The sequence below is a fragment of the Crotalus tigris genome, unplaced genomic scaffold (genome assembly GCF_016545835.1).
Source record: "Crotalus tigris isolate CLP2741 ecotype Arizona unplaced genomic scaffold, ASM1654583v1 scf7180000017644.4837335, whole genome shotgun sequence".
In the NCBI taxonomy this organism is placed as follows: Eukaryota; Metazoa; Chordata; class Lepidosauria; order Squamata; family Viperidae; genus Crotalus; species Crotalus tigris.
In genome coordinates this window covers 303127-324728 of record NW_024096536.1, presented here as the reverse complement: position 1 = coordinate 324728, position 21602 = coordinate 303127, and the positions used below count along the sequence as shown (strand labels likewise).

General features: G+C 36.9%; 1 protein-coding gene across 1 annotated transcript in view; it reads left to right on the top strand.

The window, feature by feature from the left end:
• Positions 1 to 18834, top strand: part of DMC1 (DNA meiotic recombinase 1) — a 38350-nt gene extending 19516 nt beyond the window's left edge. Inside the window, exons 4-14 of the mRNA XM_039335469.1 lie at positions 3019 to 3165; positions 9936 to 10018; positions 10768 to 10820; positions 11800 to 11841; positions 12810 to 12882; positions 13615 to 13706; positions 14529 to 14602; positions 15278 to 15392; positions 15918 to 15978; positions 16958 to 17074; positions 18280 to 18834. Coding sequence (XP_039191403.1) covers positions 3019 to 3165; positions 9936 to 10018; positions 10768 to 10820; positions 11800 to 11841; positions 12810 to 12882; positions 13615 to 13706; positions 14529 to 14602; positions 15278 to 15392; positions 15918 to 15978; positions 16958 to 17074; positions 18280 to 18349 — 927 coding nt within the window. The 3' untranslated portion in view covers positions 18350 to 18834. The remainder of the gene's footprint in view (positions 1 to 3018; positions 3166 to 9935; positions 10019 to 10767; positions 10821 to 11799; positions 11842 to 12809; positions 12883 to 13614; positions 13707 to 14528; positions 14603 to 15277; positions 15393 to 15917; positions 15979 to 16957; positions 17075 to 18279) is intronic.
• Positions 18835 to 21602: the final 2768 nt, after the last annotated feature.

Genomic DNA, 21602 nt, shown 5'->3' with positions numbered 1-21602 from the left:
TTTGCGCTCGGCTCTTGGATCGTGTCATAGGTCCCAGCTGTGTGCGTTGTAATCCAAGTGTGTGTCCTGCATTAGGGTGTAGTTGTTTCTCACCCTTTCTACGTGTGCTGTTACGTGTGTCTTTCTCGCTAGTTCTAAAATTAGCTGGGGTATTTCCCCTTTCCTTGTAGTTAGTGCATGTTTCACTAGTTTCCCATTTGTGATTCTGTCTGTCATGGGCAGTAGTTGCTGTTTTCTGCTTCCTTCTAGTTCCTCCAACCATCCCCTCCGAGCCACGTTCCAATCCTCCTTTTCTCTCAGATCGTAGCCCCCGTGTGCCATCCTGTCCTGCACCGCTCTCCCTCCTATTCCTTTCCATCACTCCCTTAGATCTATCATCACTCTCCTCCCTATATTCTTGGGAGGAGTCGTTCTGGAGTGTGTGCCTGTCAGTAAGGCATTGCCTAGCTCGTAACCGGTCAATCCATTGCTCACTCCATTTGGGGCTTCTGTCCTCATCCCTCATCGGAGAATCTCCCAGGCATGCTCCGTTCGTAGTCTTTTGTCCTCCCAAGGGATCAATCACCACAGAGCTATTCCCCTCCCTCTCACAAACCAGTCCAACTAGCGTAACGAGGGTGTCTGTTTCACTCCCCGGGGGGTAAATCATTCCCCCCAGCATGTGTGATTGTAGTCCGAGCGCTCTATCGTATGCTGTATTTCCTATTCCTCCCCCCACAGTTGTTATCTCCGTTCGTATTTCTCCTATTGAACTGATTGGGAGGGCCTCGCTCTCTCTTTCCTGCTGCAATTCAGTTGTCAAAGCACCTCCACTCCACTTGCTCCGTTCATCGGGAAGTTGTTCCATAATTGACAGTCAGGTTTCTGGTGGCTGTTTGTCATTTGTGGGGGATTTTTCAAAGTTCTACCGTCTTGGTCCGAAGCCAAGGGAATGTCCATTTGGTCGTGTTGTGTGTGGGGGGATGTCCTATTCTTCTCCCACACATGTGGTCGATGCCTAGGTCTTCTCCAGCAGTTCAAGCGACGGTTCATGTGCCATGTTTGTAAGGTCCGTTGTGCCGGGCACATGTCTATATGGCGATTAATGGAATTTCCCCCCGAAAACCAGGCCTCCTTTAATAGGCAGCCCCCCTTTGTGGCATCACAGGCCAAGATTTGTGTGTGGTCAAAATCAAAGTTATGGCCACTTTCGGCCATATGTGACCAGATCTGCAAGTATTGCTCGCCCCTCTTGATTGCCAACTTATGTTCATGTAGGCGGGTCTTCAGCCTTTTTGATGTTTCCCCTACATAATTACTGTGGCAACCCATGCAATCAATTTTATAAACCACCGCAGACCTTTCTGCGGTGGGAAGGGGATCTTTGGGGCGCATGATCTTTGATCGCAGAGTCTGGTCAGGTTTATGTGCCACTCTTATGCCATGGGGGGCCAGCAGTCTGGCTGTGGCTTCAGACACGTTATGAATATACGGTAGGGAAATGCGTGTTAATTGTCCTTGGGGGGGAGTTTCTTGGTGGTCATACCTGGGTATCCTGCTGTGATGTTTTATGAATCATAGCGGATATCCATTGAGTTGGCAAATCCGGTACAAATGTCTCCTCTCTTCCTCCTTTGCTTCCACCGTGCTGCAATGCGAATGCACACGCTTGAACAGCGTTTTAATACAGCCAACTTTATGGGATACTGGGTGGTTGCTGTTATAGTGGAGGATTCGGTCCGTGTGGGTGGGCTTGCGATAGACCTTCATATGTACTAAGCCCTCTGGTGTTCGTTGGACAAGTACATCTAAGAAGGCTATCGAGCCCCGGTTCTCCTCCTCCAACGTAAACCTAATATCCAGATAAACCGAATTGAGTATTCCCATAAAGTTGGCTTTTTGGCATCGTTTGACGACAACAAACGTGTCGTCAATGTACCGAGCCCAAAATTTGGGCTGGTACTGGGACATAGCCTCACGTTCCAGTTGCTGGAGAACTGCCTCTGCTATCACGCTGGAAATAGGAGAGCCCATGGGCGTGCCCTTTATTTGCTCATATGTGACACCAGGACATGAAATTGACTTTAAAAATACCAGAACCATTGCCAAAAGTGAACATTTCAATAACAGAATAATCAGAGAAGCCATCGAGATAGAAAAACGCCCACACAGCATGAACAAGCAAAATGATACCTCCCGCCTACCAGCCATTTGAAAACCCGCCCTTATTGACAAACGACTCCCTAACACAAAAAATGATACCAGACCCACACTCACAAAAACCACACAGGATGTCACCACCACACATCCACGCAAAAAGCAAACCCAAAGCCACACCGATGATGAGGCACGACCACAAACCAGAAGCCAGACCACAGCTGCATCATTAGCCACTTTAAAACCCTCCAATCCATACATGAAGCAAACTGACACCCTCCATGAAGAGGAGGCACGACCACGAACGCGAAGCCAAAAAATAGCAAGGCAGCCCAAAATCTTAAACCCCTCTGCAACTCAGACTAACCTGAGCACAACCAAACAGAACACTCCCCCAGCCAATCAGAGCACAGCCAAGCCCCTAACCATTCAGAACACACCTCCACCCAATCAGAACACAGCCAAGCTCCCACCCAATCAGTTCATACCCCCACTGGCAGTTAAAAGGAAGAAACAGCTAAGACCACACATTGCTGCTCAAAGCACGAAGCTGAAAACACCAGCCTGAAGATGACGAATGGGACTTCGTCGAAACGTCGCCAAGACACTTCCAATTTTACGCGGGAGAAAACCCGAACAACCAAAGACCTACATACAAATACCCGCGAAAACCTCAGAAAACACACACACACACACACACACACACACACACACATATATATATATATATATATATATATATATATATATATATATATATTAAAATAAATTATTACCAGCATTACCACAAATTCTTCTCATTTTGATAAAAATATGGTTAAGTTTTCAAATATAAAATTTTATTAATATCACTACTTTAGACCATGTTTATTTCCTTCATAGAATGTAGCAGATATTAAGAAGCTGAAATCAGTAGGAATTTGCACAATCAAAGGGATTCAGATGACAACTAAGCGGGCATTATGTAATGTGAAGGGACTTTCTGAAGCCAAAGTAGAGAAGATAAAAGAAGCAGCCAACAAACTTATAGTAAGCAAATTATCCCTCAAGATTTTCTTTATAATTATTTCTTACTGGAAGCCTGAGAATGTAGATAGTTCTCAACTTACAACTGTTCATTTAGTGACTGTTCAAAGTTACAACAGCACTGAAAATAATAACTTATAACCAGTGTTCACTCTTACGACTGTTGCAGCATCCCCATGGTCACATAATCAAAATTTGGATGCTTGGCAACTGGTTTATATTTATGATGGTTGCAGTGTCCCGGGATCATACGCTCATTCTTTGCAACCTTTTGACAAACAACGTCAATAGGAAAGCCATGTTCATTTAATAACCATGTTGCCATGGTTCACTTAACAACTTTGGCACAAAAGGTCACAAAATGGGGCAAAATTCATTTAACGAATATCTTGCTTAGCAATAGAAATTTTGGGCTCAGATGTGGTCATAAGTAGAGGACTACCTATATATAAAAATCTTCATTACTTTCAATATAATTTAAAACCAGTTAAACAGGTGTAATTAATATATTCTAAGAGAAACATTTCTGAAAACAAATAATCTATGGACAGTGATTACAAATGAACAATGGCTATAATGAATTTTTATTTCCTGTTTGGCAACATTGGGTGAAACTTTTATGTGACATATGTTGGTCCCTTGGAATTTGATTAATTGTAAGTTTTAACGAATTTCTTAGCTACACTTTAGCCATTTTCTTTTTCTTTAGCCATTTCTTAGCCATTTTCTTGGGAATCTCAAAGTTGTTGTTACAGTATTACCTCCTTAGCCTTGAGTTTTCTCATTAGTTCTGATTTCCAGTTTTCCAACTGATCCTATTTTTTTACATTGTTATTTGTTTGTAATTTTTTGACATGACTTTTGCCCATTCTCTGCTTTTTCCAACATTTCTCACTCATTCTTCATTATAATATAGAAACAATTAAGATAAATATTACAATAATAATAACCAACATATATCTGTATTTATAGAAATTATAATAACTAAAAACACTAATAAGTATTGTTTAATCCTCGAGTTACAACTCTAATGAAGGCTCTCCAATATGGTTGTAATTTGCGATGTTTGTAAATTAGGTCATTCATGTGACCAAGCAGATTTAATTACTTTTTTTGTGGTGATCATTAAGTAAACACCACAGTCATTAAGCAAACCAATGGCTCTCCATGGACTAGTTTTGCAAAAAACTAGAAATAAATGCTTGTTTTCGGAAAAACATAAAAACAAAACACAATCATATAACTGCAAATGGGTGTATGTGTGTGTTTGGCCATTGGAACTTTAAATCCAGGTTGTAAATTCCACCAGGGAGATCCATCATAATTTTGAATGATCACTAAGCGACTAGTCATAAGTCAAGGACTATCTGTATGTGATTCACTAAACTTGAATATACCAAATTTTCTAGGCAAGCATATAGAATAGAATAGAACAGAACAGAATAGAATAGAATAGAATAGAATAGAATAGAATAGAATAGAATAGAATAGAATAGAATAGAATAGAATAGACCTTGGAGGTCTTCTAGTCCAGCCCTCTGCTAAAGCAGGAGAACCTGTATCATTTCAGATAAGTGACTGTCCAGTCTCTTCTTAAAAACCTCCAGTGATGGCACACTCATGATTTCTGGAGGCAAGCTGTTCCACTGGTTAATTGTCCTCATTGTTAGGAAGTTTCTTCTTAATTCCAGGTTGCTTCTCTCCTTGATTAGTTTCCATCCATTGTTTCTTGTCCTGCCTTCTGTTGCTTTGGAGAATAATTTGACCCCCTCTTATTTATGGCAGCCTCTCAAATACTGGAACACTGCTATCATGTCACCCCATTTCTTCTTTTCTTTAGACTAGCCAAACCCAAATCCTGCAGCCGTTCTTCATATGTTTTAGTCTCCAGGCCTTTGATGATCTTAGCTGCTCTTCTCTGAACTTTTTCCAAGTTCTCAACATCTTTTTTGTAGTATGGTGACCAAAACTGGTTGCAGTATTCCAGGTCTGGTCTCACTAGAGTTTTATAAAGCAGTATTAATACTTCACGTGATCTTGATTCTATGCCTCTGTTTATTCAGCCCAGGATTGTACTAGCTTTTTTGGCTGCTGCTGCACACTGCTGGCTCATAGTCAAGTGATTTTCCACTAGAACTCCAATGTCCCTCTCACGGTTACTGTTTTTGAGCCAGGTCTCACCTAATCTGTATTTGTACCTTTCGTTTTTCTTGCCTAAATATAAGACTTTGTTTTTCTCCACACTGAAACTCATTTTGTTGGATAGGGCCCATTGATTAAGTTTGTCAAGATCTTTATGAATCATGAGCTTGTCTTCTGGGGTGTTGGCTATTCCTGCTAGTTTACTGTCATCTGCAAATTTGATTAGTTCCCCTTCTATTCCCTCATCTAAGTCATTGATAAAGATATTGAAGAGTACTGAACCTAAGACGGAGCCTTGCGGTACCCCACTGCTTACTTCTCTCCATATGGATGTAGTACTATTGAGGACTACTCGTTTAGTACAGTTTGTCAGCCAGCTACAAATCCATCTGGTGATGATGTTGTCTATTCCACCTTTTTCTAGCTTACCAAGCTGTGATCTACTTTGTTGAATGCCTTACTGAAATCTAAGTATATTATGTCCACAGCGTTTCACTAGTCTATTAATTTGGTCACTTTATCAAAGAATGAAATGATTGGTTTGGCATGATCTGTTTTTAACAAACCCTTGCTGGCTACCAGTTATAATTTTGTTTGCTTCTAGTTGTTCGCAGATCTGTTTTTGATTATCTTTTCCAGGATCTTCCCAGGTATTGATGTTAGACTGACTGGTCTGTAGTTTCCTGGGTCTGTTTTTTTCCCTTTCTTGAAGATGGGAACCACATCAGTTTTTTTCCAATCTTCAGGTGCTTCCCTGGTTTTCCAGGATTTTTGAAAGACATAGTGCAATAATTCTGAGATAACATCTGCCAGCTTCTTCAGAACTCTAGGATGTAATCTGTTGGGTCCTGATTTATATTCATCAAGGTCAGATAGATGTTCTCTTACCATTTTCTTGCTTATTTTAATTTTTGTTTCTAGTTTGTCTTTTACAGTATTTTGTTTTTGGTATGTTGTGCTATAATTTCTTTTTGTGTGAAGACTGATTCAAAGAATGAGGTAAGCAGCTCTGCTTTCTCCCTATTGCTTGTTACTTCCTTGCCATCTTCTCTCTTTAGTGGATCTACAGTTTCCTTGACTTTTTTCTTGTTAATATGTTGGAAGAAACTTTTTTTTATTATCCTTGATTTCTGTTGCAAGTCTTTGTTCATTCTGAACCTTTGCTTTCCTGACTTCGTCTTTGCATGTTCTGGCTGTCTGCTGATAATCAGCCTTAATTATATGTCCCTGTTTCCATTTTTGTACTTGTCCTTTTTGTCTTTCAGTTTGTCTGAGAGATCTTTGTGCAGCCATGCTGGTTTCTTCTTGACTTTCTTGTTTTTCTTTTTCAGTAGTATTGTGCTGGACTGGGCTTTTAAGAAAGCATTTTTCAGAATTTCCTATGCTTCCTGAGCTGTTTTCCTCTTTAGGATTTTCATCCATGGAATCTTTCCTAGGTTCTCTCTGAGTTTGTTAAAATCAGCTCTTTTGAAGTTTAAGACATTGGTTGAATTATTTTCTATTGCTTGTGTTTGCATTATATTGAATTCCAGTATGACATGGTCACTTTCACCCAAAGTTCTGGCAACTTCAACTCCATCACTTCTTCTCTATTAGTAAGAATTAGGTCCAGTATAGCTTTACTTCTAGTTGCCTCCTCTACCTTTTGGATGACAAAGTTGTCAGGTAGTTTGGTTAGGAATCTGTTTGATCTCCTACTTGCTGCAGAGTTTGTCTCCCAGCTGATATCTGGGTAGATGAAGTCTCCCATTACTACTGTGGTATGCTTCCTATATACATTTGTTAACTGGTTGGCAAAGAGTCCATCTATTTCTTCTGATTGGTTGGGTGGTCTGTAGTATACCCCTTTTCCTTTTGTATTGACTCATATAGATTCTGGAGGGCTTTTATCTTTGATCGTGTGCATTTCTGTAGATATGTAGTATTCTCTTACATATAGTGCAACTCCCCCTCTTATTTTTGTAGTTCTGTTTGTTTTGAACAATTTGTATCCATCCATGAGTCCATTCACCCTGTTTGTTCTCCAAGCTTTGAGCATTAGTATATAAACATTTAAGACTTTTTATGTCTGTCCATGGGTATGTTTCCTGGATCTCCTGATTGTTGTTTGATTTTTTCTTTTTTCTCATCACTCCCTACCTCTTTGTTTGATTTATTTTCTTGGGATTTATGCTTGGTTTTGTGTTCTAGAGATTCTACTGATTGGTCACCCTTCCCCCTCAATTTTAATTTAAAGCCCTTCTAATGAGTTGGGCCAGTCTTTTTCTGAGTACATTTTTCCCTGTTGTCGTGAGGTGCAGCCCATCTCTTGCCAAGCGTCCGCGTAAGAAATGCAGTCCATGGTCCACTTTCCTGGTTTTGGTTTGATAATTCTTTCTCTTTTCTCGCTCCTCAGAAAAACCAGCAAAAAGCACTAAGATTTGACACTGACTTGCACTGTATTACTAAGCTCTCAAGATTGGAGATTGTAATAAAATTATTCAGTTATTAGAAATTAATGATGGTGGTGAGAGTATTCCATTATATGATATGATATTACTATGCTATGCTATGCTATGCTATGCTATGCTATGCTATGCTATGCTATGCTATGCTATGCTATGCTATGCTATGCTATACTATACTATACTATATACTATACTATACTATTATAGTTGTTTGCCACCCAGTTCGCACTTTCGGTGGGCTGTTCTGGGCCTGGGAGGCCTGCCTGAGTCAGAACGGACTTCTGGCGTCCACGCAGAGAACTGGTTGTTCAGGTATTTGAATCCCACCATTGGATGAGATGGTTCCTCAACTAGTCCATAACATGAGGACTTTATACATAATAATACCTTGAATTGGAAGCAGCGCAGCACTCGTAACAGTGGTGTAACATGGGCTACTTTAGGGGCTCCAAAGACTGCCTGCACCGCCACACTCTCATCAGTTGAATCTTTTAAATGATCTTCAAGGGTAGCCCCATGTAGACTACATTCCAGTAATCTAAGCTTGAGACGACCAGGGCTTGAATGACTGAGTGCAGGGCACCTGATCCAGGAAAGGCCACAATTGGCACACAACCCAAAATTGTGCAAAGACTCTCCTAGCTCCACCTGCCACCTGCTTTTTCAGCAGGAATCCTGAGTACAGGAGAACCAAGTGGCAGACTAGGTCTGTCTGGATAGTGCCACCCTATCCAGCTGTCAAAGCCCAAGATCTTGAAGTCCATGCACCCAAACACATTCGGTCTTCCAAGGTTCAGTCAGACCCTGTTGTTCCCCATCTAGGCCCCCATAGTCTCCAGGCACTAATACCTTTTCCCTATTCTCCCCATTGAACCATTTTTCTTAAAATGGACAGTTGTGACAAAATTGGTTTTTGCAAATTGTTCTAAAGTAATTTGGATTCAGTCTCCCTTAGATCATGCTTTGGTTCGATCACCTTACAAATCAATCAAATGGTTCAACCTAATACATATCCTTAATTTACTTTAGCACATGTTTTGATAGTTTGCTGCATGGAATCAAATTTTGGAATGTCTAGTCATAGTAAACAAATGGTGAAACCCTAGAATAAATCCAAATTCATTAGTTCAGCTCAGCAATCTGAAATGATCCTGTAAACAGAATACAGGTAATCCTTACTTACGACCACAATTGAGCCCAACATTTCTGTTCTAATCAAGTCAGGTTAAGTGAATTTTGCCCCATTTTATGACTTTTCTTGCCATAGTTGTTAAGTGAATCACTGCAGTTGTTAACATGGTAACCCAGTCACCTTTTTCAGTGTCATTGTAAGTTCAAATGGTCACTAAATGAACTGTTGTAAGTTGAGAAATACCTGTATAACTATAAAAAAATTATTGCCTGGTCGGCTTTATGGAGAGAAGCATTTTGCACATGACCAGAAACATAATGAAAGCACTCTGTATATGACCCACCTGGTTCTGCATCCAGCGCCCAGAGTGAGTTGTCCCCGCAGTGAATTTACGGTGTTAACATGTCATGCAAAGAGATGGCAGCAGCAAGTTGGCAGCAAGGAGTGGGAGTGGCGAGAAGGCTGTCCCCTACTGGCCATGTCGAGCTAGTGGCATCGAATCCTCCCCTTCCGGTCTAGGAGGACCCCCAAGTTGTACACCGGATCTGTCTGGCGTAGTGCAAACCCATACAGATTTAATGATGATAAATAATTTTATGACTTGCCTTGCCACAGTTGTTAAGTGAATCACTGCAGTTGTTAAGTTAGTAACACAGATGTTAAATGAATCTGGCTTCCCTATGACTTTGCTTGTCAGAAGGTTGCAAAATGTGATCACATGACCCTGGGATACTGCAACCATCATAAATGTGAATCAATTGCCAAATGTCTGAATTTTAATCATGTGACTACAGAGATGCTGCAACAGTTAAGTGTGAAAAATGGTCATAAGTCCCTTTTTTCAGTGCTGTTGTAACTTTGAACGGACACTAAATAGTTATAAGGCAAGGACTACCTATATACTGCTATCACTACTACATGGCTAGGAGTTTTGATCAAAGATAGTATATTTGCTTGCTTTTATGACTTGCATTATGTGTTCAGTGTATAAAGCAATTTACAAATCTTAAATGACATCAAGACATATTAAACACTTCCAACTTTTTCCCCAGGAACCAGGGTTTCTGACTGCTTTTGAGTATAGTGAAAAGCGAAAGATGGTATTCCATATTACCACTGGAAGCCAGGAATTCGAGTTAGTAAACTGACAGCCCCATAACCCTATTTTTTCATTTTCTTCATGTTTAGACTTTTGTTATTGTTTCGATTCTAATTTAGTTTCATCTGACTGTCTTTATTGCTTCCCCAGTACAATATTGCCTATTCTGCCTATTAAAGAACAAGCTATTTTAAAATTAATTAAATTAATATATAGTGTACTATATAAACAACTGAGAATCACTAGATTGTAATGGGGTACAAGTTTAATAAATTTAAATGGTTGCTTTGGATTATAAATAAAGTTCTGAAAAAAAAAACAAAAGGGAATATTCTGATTAATATCCACACTATTTTACAGTTCTCTCCTTTGTAATATCATGTATCAAGTAAATAACTGATTTTACTACCATCTCTTGGTATTGTTAAAGTTACATTTTAATCTCATTTTTCTGTTAAGCAATAAATTATTCCTAGTGTCCTAGATATATACTCCATCAGCTCCCATTCTGTCAGATGCAAGCAATCAGATCCACATGTGAAGAGTTCACTTAGGAGTTCAATTAGGTGTTTTATTGCTCAAGCCTATAGGCAGGAATCGTCTTACCCAGATTTGTATCTGGGTGAGACTAGATAAGGTTCAATGGCATTCCAAAGGGAAGTCAGATTTTGCCCTCTTTTGCCCATGTAGGAATTCCAGATTAATTCCTCATTTGATTCTCCCCCTGGCTTGGCCAGTCTCACTCCTATACATCCCATGATTTTAAGTTTTTTTCTTCCTTCCAGTAAACTCCTAGGTGGTGGGATTGAAAGCATGGCTATCACAGAAGCCTTTGGAGGTTAGTGAAACTATTAGGGAATAATTCCCTAAAACTATAGGAATTATAAGTATATTGAACAGGCACTGTTTTTTGATTTGTGTGTAGATATTTAAAAGTCATAATCTTTTTAGAACTGGAAAGAGCTATGCCTTTTTTCTGTATTCCGGATATACCATATACTGGTTGTAGTATATTAATTTATAATCTAGATCAGTTTTCTTAGTGTGATACCATTCAGGTTGGGTAGAATTCCCTGAAGATATTTGGGTTGTGAATTCTTGTGGTAATCATTCCAGAGCATCTTTATCATGGCTAACTGGGAAAGCTGCTTTAAACCCTTAAATCCATTATTAAAATGATTTAATACCATCTTAATAATATGTAAATATTTTTTAAATATTTTAAATCTGTATCACTTCATAAATGTTGTTTCTAGTTGAACTGAGTGGAACTTCAAGTATATACTAGGTAGTATTGAGTAGGTAGACCATACCTGAAAATCAACTTCACAGGATGACTAAAGCTACACTCAGTAACAGAATCTTGCAGTCTTTCTTCTTATATCCCAGTGAATCAGGAAGACTATCTGAATAACTTCTGAATACTATCTTCTTCCTCAGACCTCAAGAATATTTCAACCCTATCTGCCTATTTCTGTCAAACCATCTTCCTTTCTGCATCAAATGTCTCTACTGAGTGGTTTTCATATTAATTTCATTGGATAATGAAGTTCTGCATGTTATCATGCATATACAATCAATCCTTCTATTATGTGAGAATATAAATAATGTTTTTATATAAAAGTATACATCCTTATAAAAGGGAGTTCATCTGAACACTGGAGCTTTTGTGCCAGTAGATATGGTTTCAAAGAGGTAGTTGTGTTAGTCTTTGAAACAAACAAACAAAAAACTTTGGACTAACTAACTATGGTATCCTTGCATGACTGACTTCCCCTATTTACAATATTTCACTTTTTAAATTTTTGTTTTTATAGAATTCCGAACAGGCAAAACTCAACTTTCCCATACTCTTTGTGGTATGTATCAAGTAATAGTTATATTGAAAATTGCCTGTTCAATATGCAAAAATATGCTGATGGTATTTAAAATCAAACACACACAATGTGTGAACATTCTAAACTAGCTGAAGAAATTGCTTTCTTCTCTACAGTGGTGGATTGTATCTCTTACTTGGTAATGATAACACTAATCCTGCCTTCAGCCTTTCTGACTCCTTAGTATAAAAGCAAGTCCCTAGATGCCAGATTACAGAGAAATGAGTTATACCGTGTATTTAAAGCAGCCATATTCTGAGAGAAAGAACTATAGGAATTGGTCTGGCATGTTTCTTAGCAATATCATCTACCTGGAGGTATTTTCCAAAATCATTACAATAGAAGAAATGTTTTAAATGCTCAGGCTCAGAACTTTATCAGAATCTCCATGCTGGTGGAAAGAAGAGCAGCTAGGTTAAGCAGATTATACTAGGTATGCAGCTGGCATATCATCAGATCAGAATACTTGATATGATGAGATTTCTTCCATTGTTTCTGACAACATCCATTTTACAGCATCCTCAGAGTTTTCTATTTTACTATATTATACAAGGTGGGTGTGAAGGAAATAGTACCTATACCACTAGAATATTCTCAATTTCATCCAGGGCTGCAGCAATATTTCCAGTCCCTTTTTATCTGCAAATATTTATTTAAGACAACATACAACATAAAGGAAGAAAATACAAATATATAGCCAATATAAAATACAATAACAAAAACAAATCTATACGAGGCCTTACCACCATTAGTACTCATGATTTTAGAATAAGTTAAATTCTTTCATTTTGATGTTTACTCCTATTTAACATAATAGCATGGAGCTTTTGATGCAGAGGCCCATAGAAAAAGGGAGATTTAATGTAAAATCCATTCATTGTTTTGACAGTAACTCTTTGATTTTGGATATTTGAAAATTTGAAAATTTCTTACTATTATGATTCATTTAGTGACAGCCCAACTTCCAGGAGCAGATGGATATACAGGAGGGAAGATTATTTTCATTGACACGGAAAACACATTGTATCCTGAATATATTATGTCGACTGAACACGGTGAAAGGATTTGCTATACAGTGTTAATAATACATTTTAAATTTGAGTTTATGGTACAACATAAGCAGAAGAGACATTTAATGTATAGACAGGAGAAGGTGAATGCTAATTAAACAAATTTACTATATGAAATGCAGTGGAGAGATCTTCCCATCTGCCATTCATTTGCAATGTATTATAATACCTAGTTGGATTCTACTGTACATGTTGTTCTCCCAATTTTCAAGACACAAGCATTTTCACCATGAGGCTTGTCAGTCTGGAACTCATGGAGAACATCTTCATGTTGTCAGTCAAGGTGAATCCAAAGTTGTGAAAATAGTATGTCAACTAATTTGCTTCCCTAAGTTAGGCAGGATGTTAAATGCAAGAAACTAAGAACAGGCAATATGGTGAGAAGTCACTAAAATGGGAAAACACATAAACACAGGATGAATTTAATGGAACATGAATTTAATTTGTCCTTCAAGTGAGGTAAAAATACAAATATATTTTTAATTGTAAGTTTTGGAAATTTGCATTGCATCAAGACTAGTTCACAAGTAACATCTGGCAATCAAAAGAACATGGTTACTAAAAGGGGGAATTAGCATCTGGAAGTGCTCAATTTTGAGGAGATATTTGTTTTTACATATGGGCTTCAGCTATATATCTGAAAACTGATTTAAAAATCAGATACCTTAACAAGAATCAACTCCAGTCGTCCAGACCGCTTACGTGACATTGCTGATCGCTTCAATGCAGATCATGAGGCAGTTCTTGACAATGTATTGTATGCACGGGCTTATACTAGTAAGATTGCAACAAGGTGGCACATAAATCCTGTTCACTTTAAGAAGGAACAATTATGCATCAAGGGGTTATCACTGGAATTATGTCTATTTTTCAATTTATGTTTCTGTTGTGAATATACTCAGGGTACTTTTCACATAAGATTGAGTTATAAAATTTCCCAAAATTTGAACATATTATCTATCAGTTTATTTCTCCTCCTGAAAGAAATATTTATATTGCCTTCCCTTGAAACCATATCACTGCATTATATGAATTTTGTACAATGAGGTTTGTTATAGCACACAGGGGACTCTTTTCTTAAGGAAATTAATGCAATAAAGCTAATTCGTTTTCTTTTTCTAATATTCTGTATTAAAAACTCTTTTAAATGTTTATTTAAAGTTATTGTGATAAGACCGTATTTTTGCAAGCTTTACAAAGTAAATTAGATCTTATTAAGTAAATAAATACATAAATTAGGTAAGTTACATCAAATGTCTGAACATGACATTACACATGACTTTTATATGGAAATATTGCAGAATTATAGGCAATATTTATAATTAGGTATATAAACATTAATGTGACCTGAGCTAGAAACGAATATTAATTACCATGCTTTGCAGAATTTTCAAGAGAGGATTTCAAATATTAAGTATTTGGCTTCTTTTGAAATTATTTTATAGTAATGTTTTAAAAATAATGAGCTAAAGATACTAAAGATTTAGTTACGTCTGTTGTAACAAGAACTCAACTACAATACATCTTGGTCTACCTAGTAAGTACTTTTTTTCTGATTTAAAACAAGTGTTATTATTATTACTATTTCTTCCTTGAAAGGTGAGCATCAAATGGAACTACTTGATTATGTTGCTGGCAAATTCCATGAGGAACCTGGCATCTTCAAACTACTGGTATATATTTTATAGTCCTGTTTATTATATGCTTCAATCAATCAATCAGTCAATCAATCAATCAGAATAGAGCTGGAAGGAATGTTTGAAGTCTTCTAGTCCAGCCCCCTACTCAAGCAGAAGACCTTTACCATTTCAGACAAGTGTCTGTCCACTCTCTTCTTAAAAACCTCCAGGGATGAAGAACCCACAATTTCTGATGGCAAGCTGTTCCACTGGTTAATTGTCCCCACTGTTAGGAAGTTTCTTCTTAATTCCAGGTTGCTTTTCTCCTTGAATAATTTCCATCCATTGTTTCTTGTCCTGCCCTCTGGTGCTTTGGAAAATAAGTTGACCACCTCCTCTTTGTGGCAACGTTTCAAATACTGGAATACTGCTATCATGTCATCTCTAACCCTTCTTTTCTCTGGACTAGACAAACCCAAATCCTGCAACTCTTCTTCATATGTTTTAGTCTCCAGGCCTTAGTTGCTTGGTTTCTCTTCTTCACACTTTTTCCAAAGTCTCAACATCTTTTGTGTAATATGGTGACCAAAACTGGATTCAGTATTCCAGGTATGGCCTTACTAAGGCTTTATAAAGCGGTACTAATACTTCCATGCCTTTAATTAATATGTTAATCTTTTAAATAATTTATTCTCATGAACAAATGTCTTTTTTACATTTAATGTACAGATAATAGATTCCATTATGGCACTGTTTCGTGTGGATTTTAGTGGTCGTGGGGAATTAGCTGAAAGGCAACAGAAACTTGCTCAGATGCTCTCAAGGCTTCAGAAAATATCAGAAGGTGGGAGAAATATTTCTCAGGTTAAACACATGATTTTATGTAATCTGTTTTCTCTTTTGAAAGTCCCAGTGAGACCGACAGACATAAGGGATGGAGTATTTTTAGTAGTACTCCCTGCATATTTGTACTCCGCAAAAGGACACTGGCTTTAATTAGACCTATATAACACCTTTTAATTGGTTTTAATGATCTGGTTTAAGTTGATACTGCTGTTTTTTAAACTAGTATTTCTCAATCTTGGCATCTACCAGATATATATATATATATTTCACTGCAAGAATTCTCAGCAATGGGGAATTTGGAGATTTGATGTCCACACATCTGAAAGTTAGAAAACTTTCCATAATACTATTTTATCTGTATAAGTAATTAAAACAGATCTTCATGTTTTTTCCATATTGTGGAGAGTTTTATAAGCATGGTTTATTTGAAATGATTTTTAAAAATCGTGGAAAGAATACTAGCAGAATATTTTTCTCTCTCTTTATGGCTATCCCATCTTTTGGCCTAATTTTCCTACTCCAGAATATAATGTGGCTGTGTTTGTGACTAACCAAATGACCTCTGATCCTGGAGCAACCATGACGTAAGCAAATTATTATTAATGTTGTTCATAAGTCACATAAATAGGATTTCTTAAATGATATTTTTAAACCTTAGAAAAAGGTACTCTAGAGACTCAAAGAAGACTCAAGTTTTATTTAGAACCATACTAATAAGGGATTCTAGGAAAATAGTTCATCTGAATGTCAGTTCAAATAGGAAAAATGATTGAACAGTCCAAACTAGATATGTAGTTTAAATGAGTCTTTATATTTAGAATGCAAATGTTAAAAAGTATTTTGGAAAATGAGGTGAAAGTTACTGAGCAAAACTGGGCAGAATGCAACTACTTCTCTTGCCTCATGTGGAGAAAAGTCCTCCTCTTAAAGCTGTTATTTGCATTTAGAATAGAGTTAGAGGATCTCAGATTGGACCAATGGGGATTCTCCTTCAATGATCTTGAAAGGGACCAAGACTCACACAGTATCTTGTTTTCCCATTGCAGATTATTTTTAGTTTTTAAGTTCATAGCAAGCTTGCTACCAAAGCTTACTTGCAAATGATGTGTTCCTAGCTCCCTGTATAAAGACAGTAGTTGATGGGTCAGTTGACTGTAATTTCAGAAATAGGAAAGAATGTTGAGTCAAAAATTCATTTCTTTTTGTCAAGCATTAGTTCTGTTATACACATTCTCATTTGTATTCAGATTCAGTTTTGTGCTATAAATTGAGGAATGATTGGTTATTATTTTTTATGTTTTTGCCCCTCTTTGTCCAACATTAATAAAGTTAATGATAAGTAATATTTGGGAAAACGAGAGTGAGAAAGTGAGTGCTTAGTATAGTGGTTAAACCATCAAACTGCAGGAACTTGTGCAGGAATCAACACTCATCTGAAGGCATACAGACAAACACACAATAATTAAAAGAAAGTTATTTTGTTAATATTGTTATTTCTCATGGCAAACTATAGGCCATATTTCCCATATTTGAATATAACAGCTCTGTCTTTATTTAATGTAGCTTTCAGGCTGATCCCAAGAAACCCATTGGAGGCCATATTCTTGCTCATGCTTCTACAACGAGGATTAGTTTGCGAAAGGGAAGAGGAGAATTACGTATTGCCAAAATATATGATAGGTAATATATAAACTGACTGGTACAGTACACTATACTTCAACATACTCTATGTAATCATTGTATCTTATTTGGGTTCTAGCTTTTAAATGAGTTTGTAAAAAATTCAGAAATATAACTAAATTACTTTAATGTAGTCATTTGTGATAGCATATTATAGTATACATTGCAGTACAGAATAGAATACAGTAGAATAGAATATTTATTTGGCCAAGTGTGAAGGAATTTGTCTCCAGTGTATAAGCTCTCAGTGTACATGCAAAACAACAGAGTAATAATAACCATAATAATGATACCAAGAAGAGAATTATTATCCATTTATACTTGACACTGTCACTTCTTGTTTTATGACACATGCTTCTTTACAACCCAATTATATGGCATTAAATGTTTATGTTTCTCCTGACATCTCCAACTCTTAACTTCTATGTTACACATTGGACAGAAGCATGTTGTTACATATAGCCACCCATGTTTGCTTTTTCAGCAAGTTTCATCCCTCAAGAAACTATATGCTACCAGTTACCAGCAGTGTATCATGGTTTCAAAGATCAAACTGGTTACCTCAATATTTGGTACTCAATGTAACTGAAAACACCACCCAGCATTGTAAAAAAATAGAGAAACAGAGAGAAATTTTTCCCCTCCAAGGGATTTTTTTAAAAATAATATAAAACTCTACTGATGGGGGCATAATATAATGTAACTTTCAATACAATCCTTTTATCATTGACCTTCATACAGGTAGTCCTTGGCTTGCAACCATAATTGAGCCCAAAATTTTGGTCGTTAAGTCATAGTAACCATTAAGCAAGACATCCACATGACTGCTTCGCTTAACAACTGCAATTCAGTTCTCGTTAACTACCACATGGATTGTTGTTAAGCAACCACATTTGTTAAGTGGACAGATCAAAGAAGCTCTTTTCTGAGGCAGGGTAGGCAGTTCCCCTCGATATGCAGAATGGGATTTTAGTGGCTGGTAGTGGGCTGCAGCCTGGGGGTTGGGGACCCCTGATGTATAGGATTATAGGATCTGGGGTGCAGAAATCCCACCACTGTATGGGGGGAAAATGATACAGAATACTACCCTTTCCCCACCATCTAGTGTTTTCTGGATTTCTGCAGCCAGTTCTATCATGCATAATATCCCTTAATTTATTTACACAATTCCAAAAGGAAAGTAAAAGAATGCTTTTTTTTTCCAGTCCTGAAATGCCTGAAAATGAAGCCACATTTGCAATAACCGCTGGAGGAATAGGAGATGCCAAAGAGTAGGCTGATCTTAGTGATAAACTGCTGGGAGATTCCCATCAAATTATATCAAAAGTTATTTAGTTCCTAGTTACTTATATCTATTATTTCAAATTTAGAAAAGTTAAATTTGAGGGGCAGCAATATGATTGCTAGAAATGTTATCTTTTGACATTGCTGAGCATATTTTCTTTGTTCACAGGATAAGTCAATCATGTGTAACCATCCTTTTCATAACAGCATTAATTTTGTGCTAGGAATTTCTAGTAGAATTAAAGCACCAGTGCATTGCAATTTTAAAAGTCTAGAGGTCATAAGAATTGAAAACATTTTTACAGAAAATGTCTCAAAATGCTTTACGGATCCTTAAATACTTCAAGGACTTTTAATGTATTAATTTTAGCTTTAACATATAGAAGGAATATATGAACCGCAACTGAAAGTAATTGACCAGCATTTAAAAATAAATAAATTTGTCAACTCTCTAAATAAGAGTTAGTAGATAAAGTAGACTGGAATTAAAAATTGAAAATTGATTTTTTACTTAAGGAATATTCATTGTTTGCAAAGTTTAAACATTTGCTTAATTATAATTAAAATACCTATACATGTATTTCATGTAAAATCAAACAATTGCCTCTTTTTTCTTTGAAAGCATATTATATTGTCTATTCCATCTATGGATGGGTAGTAAGCATCAAATATCTAAGTAAATATTTTGTGGCTTATTTTTTTCTTGTTCTCTGTTAAAGCAATGTTCATATATGGATCATTATTCATATATGGACCTGCTTTTCTTGAATAGAATCACTCACCAGGAAATAACACCGAGTACTTAAGATAAGTGGGAGTTCTGGAAGTGCATGACCTTCCAGAATAGGTTATTTCTCTTTTTATATTCTAATGCAGCAGTCAGAAGTTGAAAGCATCCACTTCCCATTTGTGAATTAATTGCAGTAGACAAGATGATTTTTAAGGTATGATTATTGGACCAATACAGCAGGGCTTTTCAACCGCTGGTACGTATACCACCTGTGGTACTTTGCCACATGGCAGATGGTATGCAACAATCCCAGAGAAGTGTAGCAGGAGAGGGGAATTAGCCGAAGCGACCCAAGCCTGAGAGAGAAGCAGCTGCAGCTGCAGGATTGTCTGGGCTCTGCAGAAGCCCCAGGAGCCAGCTGATTGGCGCTTCCGGAAGCAGCCCCGGAGCTGGAGGTGAACTGAAGAAAAAGGAGAGAGGGAAGGAGATGAGAGGCTATAAAAGGAGGTGGTTTGGGTGGGAAAGGGGAAAAAAAAGACAACAGGGAAAGAGAAGGGGAGCTCAGCTGGCAGGGAGGAAAAAGAGTCAGGGAAGAAGCAGCAGCTGTTGCTTGAAGAAAAGGTCTCCTGGTTCGTTTTCTCCAGCCAGGAGAATGCAATCAGTGCTGATGAAATAAAAAAGCTAGCAGATGAGCATGTCAGAAAGGAGGTGGGTTTATTTAGTTCTGGATCAGCTGGCAGCTTGATTTAGGTTATTATAAGGATTTTTGTAAAGTTTTTACAGCGTTTTGTAATTCAGAGGGTCGGTTTGTGTGCTTGTGGTTGTTGGAATATTTTAGTCTGTATTTTACACTAGCAATGAGTCCAAAGTGTTGACTTCTGTAGGATTAATCCCTTTAAACAAATGTAATTAGTTTTACCCCCTTATCTTGAGTCTGTCTATGGCTTTTAGAAAGTTTTCTTTGAAAGTAAACAGGCTTAATTTAAGGCTAAAGCCTTTCACAATTGCTGGAGCCTTTCAGTCCTCAAGTTGCAACATTGTGACAGGCCTGAGACAGCTTAAAGAACACCCCCCCACCTCCAGAGTTTATGTGTTTCTTTATTTTGTGAGTCTTTCTTGCTTTGCACTTTATTCTTGTGTCTTTAAGAGTACAGGGAAGGGATTGGGGTGTGTGCAGTCTTACTACACTGTGGAAAGAGCTCAGAAGGGAGAGAGGAAGAAGAGCCGACCAGCTAGCTCAGAGGTCTACAAACTTAGCAACTTTAAGACCTGTGGACTTCCAGAATTCCTCAACCAGCCATGATGGCTGAGGAATTCTGGGAGTTGAAGTCCACAAGTCTTAAAAGTACCAAGTTTGAAAACCCCTGATGCTAGCTGGTAGTGGTGCATATTAATAAACATGGATAAATTCACCACACATTTGTCAGTGCAAAGAGAAAGTGATTCAGCAAAGGAACAGCCACAGAAGAAATTAAAATTGGTACTTTTTTCCTTTTTTTCTACAGTTTGTAATATTTTATTAGATTATAGAATAAAATACAAAAATACAAAAACAAATAGTAGGACACAGTGGGGAGGAAAAGGGGGGGAAAAGTGAGGGGGAGAAAGGAAAAAGAACAGACTTCCTCTGTTGCAGTAGATGGAAGCATTATAATTGAACCTCAACTTTTTACTTTTCCATATTATAAACTAGCTATTTCTATAACAACAAAGGAATCTAATCAGTAAAACCCAAAATCCCCTCCCCTTTTTAGTCATTAAGTTTTTTTTTTCTCCAAACAATTTTATTGATTTTTCCATTTTTACACCAGAACGCTTAAGAAACAACGTGGAGATAGGGTAATCAGTTAGGTACAATAACATCATACATATATAGCTCAAATAATACTCCTTAAAATTTCCCTCTCTAACAATTAGAATAGTATAGTCAAACTAATACATTTCTAAGTAAAATTAATTCATTAATACATTCCTAAGTAAGAATTCAATTAATCAATAGAAGTTATCAGCAACCTTTCATCGATGTAAATCAGACCCTGTTTTTAGGTTTATTAATTTCCAAATATCATATCTAACTTAGCCTTAAACAAAAATATTATTTACAATTCGGGTGTCCATAATTTCTCTTATTTAAGCATATTATTTCCATAATTACATTCTTACATTTCTGAACTATATTCTATTTTTTATTCAGTAATTCTTCATTTATTAATTTCATCTCTTCCATCATTACAATCTTTTTATCATTATAGCTCCACAAATTAACTATCATATCTAATAATAAAAAAGCATAGGAAAAATAGGAAAAAAAATAAAAAGGAACAAAAAGAAACCAAGAAAAAGAAAGAGAAAAGAAGGAAGATCTATTATTCCAAAAAATATATTCTTACTATATTTCAATATTAAATCTTATCCTAAAAACACCTTTTAAAAATCCAAATCCAAATCAATCCACATCACTATAAAGCCATTACAACCCATAAATGTAATCTTAAATTCTATATTTATATCTTA